Genomic DNA, 18504 nt, shown 5'->3' on the forward strand with positions numbered 1-18504 from the left:
AATGTAGGACAGGGCCCCTTTGATGCTATCGATGCTCTATTGGTAAAATATACAGAGGGGCTTCTAATTATTGGGGGAGATTTCAATGTCACCTATAACCCTAAGCTAGATAATTCCTCACAAGTGTCCACCACATCTTGGCAAGCTCGCCAATCTCTTAAAACTCGTTACACGGTGGGACTTGAAAGATATTTGGAGGCAAAGATATCCCCACTCCCGTAGTTATTCTTACTACTCACATGCACATCAATCATATTCAAGGATTGATTTCTTTCTGGTGGGTGCCCTTGCTCAGAATAGAGTAACAAAGGTAAATATCGCCTCTATTACATGGACGGATCATGCACCGGTGTGGATGGCAGTGCGGCTGGCTTCAGCCCACCCAGGTGTACGGTTTTGGCGGTTAAATGAATCATTGTTACGGGATACCAATTTTTTAAGGCGATTAGGGAAGGGCCTTCACGAGTACTTCCAGCTAAACACCAATCTTACACACACCTCCCCAGTGGTCTGGGAATGCTCTAAAGCAATTGCAAAAGGTTTAATTATCTCCCAAGCAACTTATTGCAAACAACAAAAGGGGAAAAAGAGGGTGCAATTGGTGCAGGAGATAGCCCGGCTCACACAGCTCCATCAATCCACACAAAGCCCCAAAGATTTACGTGCGTTGTTTTTAGCAAGATCAGACCTTCAGACACTAGATTCTGAGGCTATCGCCCACGCTTTAGATATAACTAAACAGCACTACTTTGAAGAGGGGGACAAGGTGGGCCACCTATTAGCAAGGTGCTTGCATGCAGTATAAGCTCAGAGTCATATAGCCAAAATAAAGTCTGCGGGTGGCCACACTGTTACTTCCTCCGAAGATATTAGAAAATGCTTTTCTGAATTTTATGCTACTCTGTTTACAGCTGACGAGACTCTATTGGAGTCAGATATGGATGATTATTTAGAAGCCTTATCTCTAGAGACGCTCACGCCAGAACAAAAATCCTTTTTAGACAACCCTATAAAGGAGCCTGAGGTGATATATGCCATTAAGATGCTAAAAGAGGGCAAGTCTCCCGGTTTGGATGGCATGTCGGGGACTTACTATAAAAAACTAGCACATATACTCTTGGCTCTTTTAACAGAGATGTTTAACTCCCTAAGGGACGATAGCTCACTTGCAACTCATGCTAATGTAGTAGGAATAACCATTTTGGCAAAACCAGGGAAGGGATCCTACTTTATGCGGGTCCTATAGACCCATATATTTGATCAATGTGGACCTTAAGCTCTTGGCAAGAATCTTAGCTGACAGATTGAAAGCTGTGCTACCCACTCTAATACACAACGACCAAGTGGGATTTTTGCCTGCTCGGATGGTGAGCGACAATATATGCAAGGTGGTTGATATTGTAGATTGGGTTAAACGTAAGCAGTCACCTTCGATTTTACTAGCAATTGATGCTGAAAAGGCTTTTGACCTGGTGCACTGGCCGTTTTTGTTCAAAGTATTACAGAAAGTGGGTTTTGGAGGGGGTTTTCAGAACTGGGTAGCCAAGTTATATGAGACCCCTAAAGCCCGGGTGAAGGTGAATTGTGGGTATGGCCCTAGTTTTAATATGCAGAAGGGAACAAGACAGGGCTGCCCATTATCCCCAATGCTCTTTGCTAATTTTTTTTAGAGCCACTTGCAACTAGGGTACTGGACTCAGAGCGCATTTGGGGTGTAAAGGTGGAGGCCTCACATTATAAACTATCCTTCTTCGCCGATGATATCTTATTCACTCTTACTGAACCCCACAGTTCATTGAGGGTGGTGGTGGATGAATTGGATAGCTTCCACAAGGTAGTGGGCTTCAAGGTGAATTATGATAAATCAGAGATACTAAATGTTAACTTATCTGGAACAGAGGTAGATCGTATAAAGGAAAATTGGTTCTTACCTGCTAATTTTCGTTCCTGTAGTACCATGGATCAGTCCAGGACAGCTGGGTTTTGCCTCCCCTCCAGCAGATGGAGACAGAAAAAGAGTTCGCGGACTCTGTCCTATACCCCTGAGGTGCCACCTAGTGTCTGCCAGTATTATACTGTACCCAAGCAGAAATTAGAAAAACCATAACGGCAACTATAAAACCACTTCCCCCTGAAAAGCAGAGGAAATGAAAACACCGGAAACCTTATAAATGAACGAACAACATGCCCAACACCTTTCCCTGAAAAGGGGGGATTCAATAAAACTTGCAGAAAAATTGATCAGCTACCGGCCAAGCAGACTCTCCATTTTCCCCCGGGTGGGCATCTGGACTGATCCGTGGTACTACAGGAACGAAAATTAGCAGGTAAGAACCAATTTTCCTTTCCCTGTACGTACCCGGATCAGTCCAGGACAGCTGGGATGTACCAAAGCTTTCCTAACCAGGATGGGACAGAGAGTCCCGCTCGGAGTACACTGGCTCCAAAAGAACCAGGCTCTGGGGCCCGAAGGTCCAGTCGAGAATGTCTGGCAAAGGTATGACGTCCAACTGTCTTAACTCCCTAGACTCGGAAGTAGAAAGATCTAGGCCCACCAAGGATGGGAGCGCCACGTCTGATTCAAATGAAAAGAGGACACTACTTTCAGAAGAAAGGAGGGAACCGTTCGTAAAGAAACTTCTTCGTTAGAAATCCTTAAGAAGGGCTCCTGACAAGATAAGGCCTGTAGCTCCGAAACACGCTGTGCCGATACGATAGCCACGAGGAAAACGACCTTCAAACATCAGATCTTTCAAGGTCACCCGCGTCAGCAGCTCGAAAGGTGCATTACAAAAGGGCACGGAGAACCAGGTTGAGCTTCCACGAAGGACATGGGTTCCGAATCGGAGGACGAAGATGTTTATCGCCACGTAGAAAACGAACCACATCCGGATGAGACGTTAGAGCGAGGCCCTGTACCTTTCCCCGAAAACTACCAAGGGCTGCCATCTGAACTCGTAGGGAATTGAAGGCTACACCTTTTACTAGACCTGCCTGCAGAAAGGCCAGAACATCCGGAATAGTAGCCCTGGACGGCTCCACCGCGTGGTTCAGGCACCAGTCCTCGAAAATACCCCAAACTCTGACGTAGGCTATGGAGGTAGAAGATTTACGGGACTGCAAAAGCTGTTGCAGAAAAAAATCTTTGACTACATTTGGAAAAAACGGCCCCCTCGCGTGGCTATAGCTGTTTTATATTTTACTAAGAAAAATGGTGGATGGGATTGTCCCCAATTTGATGTGGTATTTTGGAGCGGCACAACTTCAGGCCTTGAAGACACTTATAACCAGTGAGAAGTTAAACAATGGGTGAGGCTAGAACAAGCTATTCTCGGTAGGATGCCGCTGCGGGCACTACCCTGGCAGCCCAAAACAACTTGGAGACCAGTAACCTACATGCCACTAGCGTTGGGGAACTCGCTCAAAGTCTGGAATCAATGGAAGATCAAATTAGTGGGCTCTTTTAAATATTTTCAACTATCTCATTTGTTTCACAACACTTGTTTCCCGGCGGGATTGGACTCCACAATTTTTTCTAAATGGGCTGTATGGGGTATTGCCTGCATAGGGCACCTATGGAAGGAGGGCACTATGATGACCTTAGCTGACTTCCAGGGTAAATATCAGGGAGCGAGCAGCATTTTTTGAGCTTTGCCCAGGTTCGCCATTTTTTTGACAGCACTACAGGGAAACAAATCGCTGAGACTCTCTAAATCTTTATTTGAAAATTATTGTGAGCACTCTGATAAAATTAAAGGGGTGATTTCAAAAATATATACCATACTCAACGTTCACTCACAGGTTATCACATCTTACTGCCTGGTCTCAGGACTTTGTGTTGAGTAAAAAACATTTTCTCTTATTAGTTTTAAATGCATTACCTAGTAACTTCATTGGGTATCACCTGGTCTTTGTACTTTTCAAAAGAGTAAACAACTGATTAACGTTTACTCGTTCCATTCCATTCATTATTTTATAGACATCTATCATGTCTTCCCCCTCAACAGTCTTTTCTCCAAGCTGAAGAGTCCTAACCTCTTTAGCCTTTCTTTCCACCTCCTTTATCATTTTGGTTGCCCTTCCCTGTACCTTTTCTAATTTTGTTATATCTGGTGAACCGAAATGCACACAATACTCAAGATGAGGTCGCAGCATGGAACAATACAGAGGCATTATGATATTCTGTTTTATTCTCCATTCCTTTCCTAATAATTTCTAGCATTCTACTTGCTTTCTTGGTGGCTGCTGCTGCACACTGAGCAGAAGATTTCAACGTATTTTCAACGATGACACCTAGATCCTTTCCCTGAGTGGTGACTCCTAAGTGCATCACTTTGCACTTGTCTACATTAAATTTCATTTGTCATTTGCATGGTCAGTCTCCCAATTTTGCAATGTCCTCTAGCAATTTCTCACGATCCTCTTATAATTTGACAGATTTGAATAATTTTGTGTCATTGGCAAATATGATCACCTCACTTGCTATGCCCATTTCCAGGTCGTTTATAAATATATTAAAAAGCAGTGGTCCCAAAACAGATCCATGAGGCTCTTCATTATTCACCATTGGGAAAATTTACCATTTGGCCCTATTCTCTGTTTTCTTTTAACCAGCTGGCAATCTACAATAGGACACTCTCCGCTATCAAAAAAATGTGACTGGTGTGGGAATCAAACATTAATAACTACTTGACCAGAAACCAGTACTCTCACCTTCTCAGATTACTTAAGTGACCTTTGCAAACTCACAATTAAAAAACAAAAATGGTTCCTCTTCTCTGTTTGCTGCATCAGAATTCTACATCTGAAACCGTTTCAGCTGTGTAGGACCCAAAGCTGCTGTAGACCACCACACTGGTCCCCACTGTGTTCCTGGCCTCTACCACTACTCATGTTGCCTGGACTCGATTCTGTGGATAGTCAAAGTGGCACAGCTGCAAGCACAAACTAAATTGGGGTTGGGAGTCACAGAAGTGCTGAATCCTGTGGCAAAATCAACCATTACACATTTCCCTCTACTGAAAACAATCTGAAGTAGCAGTGAAGAATAGTAGTAAAGTCACACAGAGCAACTCACATACCATTGCATAAAGAAACCTCAGGGAGGTCGATAGTAGGAAGAAGCCTAGAAATGCATCTCAGACATCAGGAGGCTACTTTGAAACAGGAAGATAATATTTGGTGTCCTCATCCAGTGGAGAGAGCTACAACTATTCTGAGAAGAAATATTAAAAGTTGGTCTCAGCCCTAAAGAGAGAACATACTACTCTTCCATCTAGACTGATATATGCAATATAACAGATGCATTTGTAATCTAAACAAAATACTGTATTTTCCAAGGCTCATTACATACCTGACTGTGCTGAGGTCCAGCCCTCCATTGTAGATGCCCTGAGACTGAGGGTTGAAAGGCGGTACCTTCAGGTGCACTGGGGTCGGATGCAGGCCCTGGGAGGTGTGCGCTTTGGGCTGAGGTGTTGCTCGGCTGGTGGCAGTGGTCTGCAGGTGAGGTGTCTGGCATTGGCTTTGTACCGGTGTAGAAGCCTGGGCAGAGGTGCAGATTGGAGCTGGAGTTTGGCCTGGCGAGGCCGCCTGAGATGTCTGAGGATCCTTGGGAAGGAAAGGCACTAACAGGAGGTCCTTGTCTGGCTCTTGGTTCTTCTCATGGCTCCGTTCCAAGCCTGAGATTTTGGGAAGGATAGAGAACTTGGCTTCACTGCTCCCATGGAGAGCACCATTAGGATCCAAGGCTGGAAACAAACAACAAAATAAAGGATGAAGGCCCCCTTTCTCCTCACAGATAAGTCCAAGCCCCCCTCCACAAACATTCAGCTCCTTCAAGGACAGAAAGCCATTTCACTCAGGTGTCTCTCTCTGTGAAAAATGTCCCCTTTCAGGTTGGTGTCGCTTGTAAAGCTGAGATTTGGGGGTGTAACTGTGTGAGCCTACCCCTCAACTTGCAGCTTCACATCTGCCTACTTTACTGCTTAAAATACTAGTTTCTTGCACTTAGTTACTCCATAACACAATATAAAGCCAATAATGTGTTTTTAGCAGATGATATCAAAGAGTAACTCACTATCATGCAATATGAACTTTATATTCCAATTCTCCATGCAAAAATAGTGTTTTAAGTAAATGCAATGGAAAATTGTAGGTATGAGCTACACTTCAAACAGCGGTTGCAGACAACAAACCAAAGATCACATTTTTCAAATAAATAAATACATACATTTTTACTAAAAATGTGCCAGCCTGCATTGCTTCCATACTAGCAGTGCTCCACTGTATTCCAGATTATTTTTTCAGCTACCAGTCCACAGGGACTCTCCCACTGAGCTAAAGGAGCAGCAACCACTGGCTGAGTTAGAAGAACCCCAGTAACTTTAGCTAGCAATTCAAATCAACTACCTCCTTTACATTAAAGTCTGCCACACAGCTCAGTATCGAGAAAAAGGAAAATTGAACCCAAGCAGTACAAACCAATTTATTCTGCAGTAATTAAGGATCTCAAAAGCTTTTTGTGTTCCTTTATCTGAAAACCTGAGCATGCATATACTAGACCAGGGGTCGAGAACCTTTTTGGCCGAGAGAGCCATGAACGCCACATATTTTAAAATGTAATTCCGTGAGAGCCATACAAGACCTACCAAATTCATTTACTACAACCCCCTACTCTCCTGACGCCCCCCCAAGACCTGCCAAAAGTCCCTGGTGGTCCAGCGGGGGTCCAGGGGTCGCAGACAAATCTTTAATAAAAAAGTAAAAATCTAACAAAAACCCCCACCCTCCTGATACACCCCAAGACCTCCAAAATTAATTTACTACAATCCCCCACCCTCCTGACCCCTCCAAGACCTGCCAAAAGTCCCTGGTGGTCCAGCGGGGGTCCAGGAGCGGTCCGGGAGCGATCTCCTGGACTTGGGCTGTCGGCTGCCAGTAGTCAAAATGGCGCCGACGGCCCTTTGCCCTCTCTATGTCACTGGGGTCGACCAATGGCAGCGGTAGCCCCTGTGACATAGTGAGGGCAAAGGGCCGTCGATGCCACTGGCAGCCGACGGCCATTTGTCCTTACTATGTCACAGGGGCTACCGCCGCCATTGGTCGACCCCAGTGACATAGTGAGGGTAAAGGGCCGTCGGCGCCATTTTGACTACTGGCAGCCGACAGCCCAAGTCCAGGAGATCGCTCCTGGACCGCTCCTGGACTCCCGCTGTACCTCCAGGGACTTTTGGCAGGTCTTGGAGGGGGGGGGCAGGAGGGTGGGGGGTTGTAGTAAATTAATTTTGGAGGTCTTGGGGGGTGTCAGGAGGGTGGGGGTTTTTGTTAGATTTTTACTTTTTTATTAAAGATTTGTCTGCGACCCCTGGATCCCCGCTGGACCACCAGGGACTTTTGGCAGGTCTTGGGAAGGGGGGTCAGGAGGGTGGGGGGGGGGGGGGTTGTAGTAAATTAATTTGGCAGGTCTTGGGGGGCGTCAGGAGGGTGGGGGATTTTGTTAAGATTTTTACTTTTTTATTAAAGATTTGTCTGCGAGCCAGATGCAGCCATCAAAAGAGCCACATCTGGCTCGCGAGCCATATGTTCCCCTACCCCTGTACTAGACGCTGCAACACACACACACAGAATCCAGGCAATTAGGAGATTTTTTTTAGCACTGTTCAGAGATTTTAAATGAAGAAACAGAGGTAAGGCAGTTGCTTACCTGTAACAGGAATTCTCCAAGGACAGCTGAATATTCATTCTACATGCATGGATGAAGTCATTGAGAGAGCCCTGAATCTAACGGAAAGCTTTCCAGAGCTTGCAAGACAGACTGACCAAATCTAGTGCTGTGCAGGGAGTCATTAGCCAAACATTAATAAGCTATAAATGTATGGCCTGAAATCTATGTTGCAGCCTTGCAAACCTCAGATGGGTCACAGATGCTGCCATGGCTCAAACATTAATGATCTCTGGCATACCCTTCCAAAGTCAGGCCTACCTCTGCTTAACAGAAGGAAAGGCAGTTGAGGAGGAGTCAAAATGGTGCCTGGAATAGATGCTGAGTCCTGCTGACTTAGAACTTTGTTTTGACATGCGGGAGGGGGGAGGGAAGCCAAATCAAAAATCCAGTTGGCTTTGCCTCCACCACTGGTAAGGAAACAGATTGATTCTTTTGTTCAAGATGGCCATTAATGTTCTAAAGATATTGCCGTGGTTTGTTTGGAAAATGATACTAAGTGTGAGCTCTCCTTGAGTTCGGGTGACGGGACTCCCCCATCGCCTCCAAGTGTTGCTGTTATTTCTTTGCCTCTCTCCCTGAAGCAGTCTGGTATTGAAATGAGTCCTGGGCTGGCTGGCTGGCTGGCAGTGGAGCGAGAGAACAAAGACTTACAAGGGCTCCACTGATGAGCCAGGATTTTACGTCTTATGGAAAAAAAATCAGCAGCAGGATGAATTGAAGCAAAATGGAGTGACCGGTGTGGTTTTTCTCCTAGTGTGCCAATGCTGGTAGCTGTTATCAATGCCCGCAGAAATTAAAGATGGAGGTGTCAATGGTCTTCCTAGCTCTGGGAGTAAAAAAAATCACATTGGACCTTTGTTGCTAGGATGGAAACTACCCCCATTTTCTCTGGTTTCTGATTTGTGTAAATTCTCTGGTGAAACTGCAACCAAATCTGTAATCAAGGATAAAATGTTGGATTGATTTAAATGGAAAGTCCCACCACTATGAAAGGCCAGATTGCTGATCTGCAATCTAGTATGGCTTTTGTAAAAGACAACCTGGTTCTACATTACAAACTAGAAGTTTTTCAGAACAATACTGAGTAAGGAATCTGCAAGTTTTAAATGTTCCTCAAACCAGGCTATTGCCCCCCAGGACACTAAGGAGACCCTTAATATACCAGAAGACAAACTACCTGGAGTCTCCAATATGTTTTATTTGCCAAACGGAAAGGCATGAAATAAACCCTAAAGAGGGAATCCTGGATAGTATTTCATCTCCAGATAGCCTGGACCTATCAGCCTTCCATGAAAGTTCACCGAAAGAAACTATGACAAGAACCACACTGTTGATAACTTTCTATCTTGAATTTGATAAAATCTGGCTGCTTAGACTATACTTAGGGGCTTTCGTTTTCAGTTTTTATTTTATTTTGCCTGGGAATTTCAATGTTATATCAAAAAAGAAATCAGTGGAAAATGACTTTTCCACTGATTTTCTACCATGACTTTTTTTCTTGTTATAACATTGAAATTCGCAGGTAAAATAAAAAAAAACTGAAAACATACAAATGTCTCTTTGTGGTCAAGCTATACATTTTTCCTGTTGTGGTTAGGTATACCCAGCTCTGTAGCCTTCCTCTATTATGGCAGCATATGGTGGAGCTGGGGGCTACTTTCTTTCTAAAATTTCCATGCAAATGATGAATTACAAAGGAAATAAATTAGCATTTTTGACCTGTCTCCTTAGGAAGTTTTTCTACAGGATAAATTATCTGTGAAATGAAGTCCTATCAAGAAGTCTGTTGAAAGATTAGGAGTCTATCGTTTTTGGGATAAGTTTCTTATACATTTTATTTTCTTCTCCTCCTATTTGAGTGCTTGCTTTTAGCTGTATTACATTGTAAACTACTCAGTTATATTTGATTCTTGCTATGAATATTCTGTAACAATGTGAAGTTTTTTAAATTTGCATATTTTGTGAATCATTGTGTGAATATGAATATATAACATAAAAAAATAAATATAAAAAATGACAGAAGATACAATCCACTATCCAGGTAGCTAGAGTGTGCATGGCTATGACAATCCCAGATATATTTGGGTGAAAAGAAATAAAGAGCTGGGTGAACTTCTTGGGCACCTTTCGAGGTCTTAGGAAAAATGCTGAAGGATGACTGACTGGTTAAGAAGGAAAGACACCCCATTAAGCAGGAATTTAGGGTGCACATGCAAAAACATCCTATTATGGAAAATCTTGGTATAGAGTGGCTAAGTCACTAACGGGCCGATACAGTAAACCACGTGGGAGAGTGGGCGAGCGCCCACTCTCCTGTGCGCGCGATTCAGTAACTTAATTTATTTAAATTAGGGCCCGCGGTAAAAAGAGGCGCTAGGGACACTAGCGCTTCCCTAGCGCCTCTTTTTTGACAGAAGCGGTGGCTGTCAGCAGGCCTTAACAGTGGAAGCAGACTTGGACATTGTTGCTGTTACAGAGATATGGCTCACTGAGACTCATGATTGGGATAAAGCCATCCCAGGGTATAAATTAAGGAAGGACAGAGAGGACAGAAAAGGGGGAGAAGTAGCTCTTTATGTGAAAAACAATATCCATGCAACTGAAATGCAAGGGATGTAGGGTAGAGAAGGGCTGTCCTAAAAAAAAGAAGATGGTGCTTCCATTTACATCTGTGAGGTCTACAGGCCTCCGATCCAAACCAAGAAATGGACAGAGATCTGGTCAAAGACATCCAAAAGATGGAAAAGAAGGGAGACGTTTCTTGTTGGAGATTTCAATCTGCCAGATGTGGACTGAGGTATTCTCTCTATGGAATCCACAAGTAGAGAGATAATGGATGCCCTTCAAGGGGCTCTGCTCAAACAAATGGTAATGGAACCCACAAGGGAGGCTGTGATACTCAACCTAGTGCTCAAAAAAGGAGATAATGTCTCTAAGGTCCAGGTAGATGCCCACCTGAATACCAGTGATTATCAAATGGTATGGTTTGATATCACAAATAAGATATAGAGAAATTACACGAAGACCCAAGTTTTGAATTTCAAAAATACGGACTTTGACAAAATGGGGATGTACCTGGTGGAAAAACTTGAAGACTGGGAGATAATGGGTGAGGTGGAACGACAGTGGGCCAAATTAAAAGGAGCTATTACAAAGGCAACAAAGTCTATATGTTAAAGTAAACAAAAGTAAGAGGAAAAGGAAACAGAAACCCATCTGGTACTCAAAGGAGGTGACTAAAAAAAAAGGCAAAAAGAACTGCGCTCAAGAAGTATAAAGGATCTCATAAAGAGGAACAAAGGGAAGAATACCTGGTGAAACTGAGGGAGAAAAAGAAAGAAATCAGGAAAGCAAAAGATCAAGCAAAAGAACTGCCAAAGAGGTAAAGCGAGGTGACAAAACATTTTTCAGATATACCAGAGAAAGAAGGGAGGCCCAAAATGGAAAGATGAACTTGTTAGGTGACAAGGAACAATGTGTGGCGAGAGACAAAGAAATGGCAGAAATATTAAACAAATATTTCAGTTCAGTGTTCACTAAAGAATACCCTGGAGGAGGACCGATGCTGGTCGCAAGACTGTAGATAGGAATGAGGTAGACAAAACTCCATTAAAGAAGAGAATGTATGGGAGAGCTAGGAAACCTGAACGCGGATAAGGCCATAGGGCTAGATGAGGTACATGCCAGAATACTAAAGGACCTCAGAGATGTGCTGGCAGGTCTACTGAAAGACCTGTTCAATAGATCCCTGGAAACAGGAATGGTGCTGTGTGACTGGAGAAGAGCTGTGGTGTGAAAATTAATGGAGACTCTGCTGAAGGACAGGATCATGAACTACCTACAATCCGGTGGGTTGCTAGACCAGAAACAACATGAAATCACCAGGGGAAGATAGATTTTTTTTGATTAGATGACTAGTGAATTGGATCAAGGAAGAACACTCAATGTGATTTACTTGGATTTTAGCAAGGCTTTTGATACCGTCTCACATAGGAGGCTTGTGAATGAAACGAGAAGCTTGGGAGATGGCGCCAAGGTGGTGGAGTGGATTACAAACTGGTTGACTGGACAGATAATAATGGTAAATGGAACCTACTCTGAAGAGAGAACTTTTAAGTGTAATGCAACAGGGATCAGTTTTGTTCAATATCTTTGTGAGCACCATTGTGGAAGGAATACAAGGTAAAGTTTGTCTTTTTGCTGATGATACTAAGATCTGCAGAGGGGACACGCTTGAAGGAGTAGAGAGAATGAAAAGTGATTTAAGAAAGCTCTAAGAGTAGTCAAAGACTTAAAAGCTGGGATTCAATACCAAGAAGTACAGAGTCATGCATCTGGGGTGTGGTAATCTAAAAGAACTGCATGTGAGGGGTTGAAAGACTAACGTGCACAGACTGGGAGAGGGACCTAGGGGTGATAGCATCTGGTAATCTGAAGGTGGAGAAACAATGCAACAAAGTGATAGCTAAAGCCAGAAGAATGCTGGGCTGCATGGAGAGAGGAATAAAAAATAAAAAAAAGGAGGTGATCATGGCTTTATACATTTCCTTGTTGAGGCCTCACCTGGAGTGCTGTGTTCAGTTCTACAGACCGTATCTCAAAAGGAATAGAGACAGTGTTATGGGCCGCGGGTAGCGGACCCATCTCAGGTGATGACGTGTACCCCTGGGCGACGACGCAGCTGTAGAGGAGCTCCAGCAAGCGCCAAGGCAGGTGAGAGGCGTCCGAGTGCAGGCTGGTGGAGATAGACCTTGACCACTGTCGCACCTGTACGCAGTAGAGAGACCCAGACAATGCAATGTTTGGTCTCATGAGTGGTCCTCCAACTACTCCTAGCCCTCTTGGACCTGCCGCACGGAGCAGCAACTGCGACAGGGAGAATGGTGGTCGAAGGATGAAGACATCAAACGAAGGTGAAAGGAATGAGGCAACACTCAAGATACGTGAGGGCTTCACAGACGAGGTTGCTAGAAGAATATCCTGGATAGATACTGCCATGTCATGCGCCCTACACAACCGATGAAAGCTGGTTGCGGACTAAGCCAGCCGGCGCGCCCTACACAGCCCAAAATGGCTAGTCGCGGTGGTTTCCCAAACAGGTAGAGAAAGAGAGAGATCCAACGATGACTCAGAGGAGGCCTGAACCGGAGCATGCCTTGCACGGCCAGTAAAGACAAGGCAAGGGAATGTCAAGGTGCAGGTTAGGAAAGTCCATCGTGGAGGAGGACACGAGGATGAGACGACATCAGAAGACGAAGACGGTCTGAATGCATGAAGACGTGAGACCATGGACGATGAAGACAGACATGGAATTCCAACAAAGAACATAAGCCTTGAGAAGCTGGGTGGCAGAGAAGTCCAAGGGAAGGCTGGCTCCTTGCGACGGCGAGGAAGGAATGACGACGAGCCCTTTTTGTAGGGCAGAAGAGGAGACTCCCATGATGACATCAGAAGTGAACACTCCTACTCTGTTCCTTTAAATACTAAAAAGAGAACCGGCCTCGTCCCCTAGGAAGGAGGCAGGAAGTGCAGGACCACGGACTGCAGCCCTGCTGCACACTGGAGATTGCAGGAGAGAAGCTGGAGGAGGAATAAGGCCTCACAGCACACCCCAATGACACAGGCGGTCTCCTGCCGTTGAGGAGGGATGGAAGACGGCTCCATGCCTCAGGCGAGCCCGGGGCTTCAGGCCTTCTTTCCCCGGAAGGCCGCATGGGAATACTGTAGCGCGGCTCCTGCCGCATTGGGACGCACCTGGGCGGCACCCTGCCGCCGGGTAAGTCAGCGGCGGTGTCGGCAGCCTCCGGACCGCTTGAGGGGCGGAAACGCGGCTCCAGCCGCATGGGAAAGACGGCGACGGCCTCCGGGCCATATAAAGAGGGCAGCGTGGCTCCTGCCGCAGGAAATGGAGAAGGTGGCCACAGGCCGAATCGTAACAGACAGGACGGAGAAATCTAGAGAAGGGCAACCAAATGGTGTGGTGTCTGTATCAGAAGACGTATGAGAGACTGAAAGAGCTGAATATGTGTACCCTAAGAGGAGGTGCAGGGGAGATATGATACAGACCTTGAAAGGTTTTAATGAAGCACGAACTTTGAACCTTTCCATTGGAAAGCAGACAGTAGAACTAGGGGTCAGGAAATGAAACTCCAGAAGGGACAACTCAGAAATCAAAAAATGTTTCTTCATGGAGAGGGTGGTTGATGCCTGGAATGCCCTTCAGGAAGAGATAAGGATGACGAAAACAAACAAATTTGAAAAGGCATGGGATAAACACTATGGATCCTTAAAGGTTAAAATATGGAAATGAAGAAAAGGGTGCATGGCAGTAACTTACATGGAATGATAGTTACTATTCTTATCCAATTAGCTTTCATAATTTTGAAAGCAATTATAACATCGCTATCCGCTTTAACGGTGGGGGTAAAAGAGGAATTGGATTCAGATGACAGCCACCACTGGGACCTGACTTTACAGTCTGGTGTACTGATACATAGATATTAGGTAAAATGTGCAGAACTGCTTCTACAGCCAAGTCCAAAAGCACATTCAAGCAGCATTGTCTGAACTATCAAGACTGCTCACCTTGTAAAACTGTTGCTAGCAGTAATTTTGTTATGGGTTTGGTGGTTGCTTAGTTTTGATTGTAAATATTACTACCCTTAACATAAGACTTGGTGGAAACCCGCATAGAGCAGCATTTACTACCATAAGAAACTTTCTGGGCAGACCAGATGGACCATTTGGTCTTCCTTCTGCCATCATTACTATGTTACTATGTTATTTATGGTTCAGGTACAGCATAACTACCCATCTGTCTGGTCTAGGACAATTTTGTTGGCCATCTGAATTCTTAAAGCCTTTAGAACATGTAGTACTACCCCAAACTCCAGATTTATTTGTAAAGATTTTTTCTGGTAAGACCAGGGCCCCTGAGTGTGAAGCCCTCTAAAATGGATCATCAGCCCAGGTTGAATGTATCGTGATGAAAACAATTTGATGAAAGAAAATTTGGAAGGGTTGGTGTGCCTTTGAGTTGATTGGTTTGAGGGGATAGTTTACAGGTAAGTAATACAGAGGAGTTGGTGAAGATGAAAACAGTGAAAGAATTCAAAGAGGCATGGGATAAACACTGTAGATCTCTAAAGGATAGAGGATGGAAATGAAGAAAAGAGTACATGGGGGAAACTTGCTGGTGCAGCAGGAAAAGGGGAATTGGATTCAACTGATAAGCATAGGGGAAACCTGCACAGAGCAGAGTTACTACCCTTAACAGAAGGCATGGTATTACTACCCTTAACCAATAAGTCTTGATGCTTTTGATGCAATGGCAATATTGCTCTCTGCTTCAATAGAGGGGTGGGCTCAGGAAAGAGGAGTTGGATTCAGAGACAACAAATACTAGCCCTGACTTTTTTTTTTTTTTTTTTACAGTCTGGGGTACTGATGCACAGACATAAGAGAAAAAACACAGGCCTGCTTCTACGGTCCAGTCAATAAGCAAAGCACTTCAAGCAGCACTGTTTGAATTTTCAAGCATGCTCACACCACCCAGTAAAACCCTTAAGAGAAACATTAGGGGTAAACTGTATGGCCTGGCAGATACTACCATAAGAAGTCTGATGGGCAGACTGGCTGGAACATTTGGTTCTTTTCTGCCCTCATTTTTATGTTACTATGAAATCCCTTTGTCAAACTGGAGAGAGTCCCCAAGAAAGGAAGCCTTTGGGATCCTCTGTAACACAGATATAATCTAGAAGACTCCATATGACTTGATTCCACAGACTTCAAAATCCACCAGGCTGCCACACATTCCATAGGAATTATGTGCACCATGAAGCAGATCAGGTCCAGTATTATTACTATGGATACAAGCTGATGTCTGCTAACTCTACATTTTCTCTCCTACTGAAGCCACAATATCACATCTAGCAGAGCCTCAATTAATTCCAATTGAAATGATAGGCTTAGATGAGACTTGAGGTAGTTGATAGTGAACCCTAGCAACAGCAACACCCAGATGGTGATTCACATTGATTTGTTTGACCTCACATTAGATATGCTCTTGATCAGTCAATTGTACAACTATAAAAACACATGGAATCTCAATCTGCATAGATAAGCAACAACTAAGGCATTTGGTGAAAACCTGCAGAGCTGTCAAAACCAAAAGGCAGTGCATATTACTGGAAATATAATATTCACACTACAAATCCAAGCTACCTTCAGTGATTTGGGTATATACATGTGTGGGAGTACATATTTGACACAGTACTTCATGACAGACTCCTGAAGAAATGAAAAAGTCATGGGATAAGAGGCAATGTTCTACTCTGGATTTGCACCTGGCTAAAAAACAGAAAACAGAGAGTAGGGTCAAATGGTCAATTTTCTCAATAGAGAAAGGTAGATAATGGCATGCCCCAGGGATCTGTAATGAGACCACTGCTTTTTAGTGTATTTATTAATGACTTAAGAGACAAGAACAAGTAAGGTGATCACATTTGCTGATGATACAAAGTTGATAAATCGCAGGAGGACTGTGAGAAATTGCAAGATACTGTGCATCCAAATGGCAGATGACAATTAATGAGATGCATGTAGGGAAGCACAACCCAAATTATAGCTACACAACGCAAGATTCTACATTTGAAGTTGTCACCCAGGAAAAGGATCTGGGCGACATCACGGATAATATGTTGAAATCCTTTGCTCAGTGTGTGGCAGCAGCAGTCAAGAAAGTAAATAGAATGCTAGGAATGGAAAGTAAAAAAAAGAATAATGCCCCTCACCTTGAGTATTGTATGCAACTCTGGTTACTCCATCTCAAAAAAAGATATACTGGAATTAGAAAGGTACAGAAAAGGGTGACCAAAATGATAATAGGAATGGAATAATACCCTTAATAAGGAAAGGCTATAGACATTAGGGCTCTTCAGCTTGGAGAAGAGATGGCTAAGGGAATATATGATAGAAGTCGATAAAATGAGTGGAGTGGAATAGGTAAACGTGAATTGGTTGTTTACTATTTTAAAAAAGTACAAAGACTAAGGATACGCAATGAAATTCTAGGTAATACACTTAAAACAAACAATGCATAATTAAACTCGAATTTGTAGCCAGAGAATATGATAAAAGCTGTTAGCTTAGCTGGGTTTAAAAAGGTTTAGACAAGTTCCAGGAAGAAAAGTCCATATATCATTATTAAGGTGGGCATGGGGAAATCCACCACTTATCCCTGGGATAAGTAGCATTGAATCTATCAGCCTTTTTGGATGCTGCCAGGTAATTGTGACCTGGATTGGCCACTGTTGGAAACAAGATACTGGACTTGAGCCAGTATGGCAAATTTTCTGTTTCCTGGTGGAAATCAAACCCTCCTCCACCTCTTTGGGAAGGAGCAGGAAGACTCTACTGCACATTCAACATTCATTTTGTAGGGCCATCAATAGCAGGATCAGATGGCAAAGCCTGCCTTCCTCCTGTGTGATCAGAGTTGGAGGTGTTCCCAATGGAACCTGAAACCGAATTGACAGATGGATGAGATATGGATACCACATTTGAGGATTACGCTCGCCTCTTCTCAAAGGACCTTCTGGATGGTCCTGGCAATTAGAGAAATCTATGGGTATGCACAGAGTAAACCAGTGTTTCCCAACCATCTTCTGGAGACACACCTAACCACTGGGTCTTCAGGATATCCATAATGCATATGCAAGAGATAAATCTACATACACTGGAGGTCCAGTTTTAAATTAATCTAATAAAAGGTTATCTAGTATATTTGTGTTTGTATTTGATACCTTTATTTCCATGCAACTATTTGCTGAAACATTCAGTATGAAAACCCTGTTAATAGCATTCTGATAAGTTTTTTCTCATTTACCTTGCATTGTTCCTTCAAAGATCTTCTTGGAGTACAATGGGCATATCTCTAGTTTCATTTAGAAATGAAAGATCCCTAGAATTAACTTACAAATTATTTATAAACCGAAATATATTGATGGTATATTCCACCCTAAATTGCTTATGTATTTCTGGGCAACTAGACCTTTGTATAGGAGGCTCTAGAATGAGGGGTCATGGGGTGACGGTGAAAGAATTCAGGCATAATCTAAGGAAATATTTCTTTACAGAGAGAGTAATAGATGCATGGAATGATCACCCCGTGAAGGTGGTGGAGACAATACTGGTATTTTAATTCAAGAAAGCACAGGATAAATACAGGGAATCTCCAAAGGCGTAATGGGAATTGTAAAGCTAAATTAGCTGGGTGAATGAGAAGACTAGATAGGCCATATGTTCTTTTCTTGCCATCATGTTTCTATGCTTTAAAGAATGGTTGAACTAGGAATCACAAGAATCATGGATTCTGCTGGAAAGGTGTCAAATTGAAGTTGTTAGCTAAGGAATTTGCTTACAAGTGATTCTAATGCTTCAAAGGTAAAGGAAATTTCAGAACTCATCCATTATTGCATAAACTTTATCGGTAGAGATAAAGTTTATGCAATAATGTTTCTTAAAATCCCCGAAGAAGAATGTGTCCTCTCTTCATTCTTTACTGAAACCCCAATGATGTGACATTTACTTTCACTATTGATATATTTGGAAAAGTAAAGGGTAATTATATCTTATTAATTTTGCCTAGAAAGAGTTTTATCAGTTAGGCAATTAATAGTTTAAATAAATTTAAATAAATAAGCAAAGGGGGGGAATCATTTGTCTTGATTTAGTTATTAAACATGACCTGCCAACCTAAACAAGACATCTCTATCTAC

At 43.4% G+C, this 18504-nt stretch overlaps 1 protein-coding gene across 5 annotated transcripts in view; it reads right to left on the reverse strand.

Annotated features, from left to right (window-relative positions):
- Nucleotides 1-18504, reverse strand: part of FBRS (fibrosin) — a 274396-nt gene that overhangs the window by 142609 nt on the left and 113283 nt on the right. For all 5 annotated transcript variants that reach the window (XM_029606818.1, XM_029606819.1, XM_029606817.1 and 2 more), the window contains one exon: nt 5354-5750. In XM_029606818.1, coding sequence (XP_029462678.1) covers nt 5354-5750 — 397 coding nt within the window. The remainder of the gene's footprint in view (nt 1-5353; nt 5751-18504) is intronic.

This window comes from Rhinatrema bivittatum, chromosome 6 (assembly GCF_901001135.1).
Source record: "Rhinatrema bivittatum chromosome 6, aRhiBiv1.1, whole genome shotgun sequence".
NCBI lineage: Eukaryota > Metazoa > Chordata > Amphibia > Gymnophiona > Rhinatrematidae > Rhinatrema > Rhinatrema bivittatum.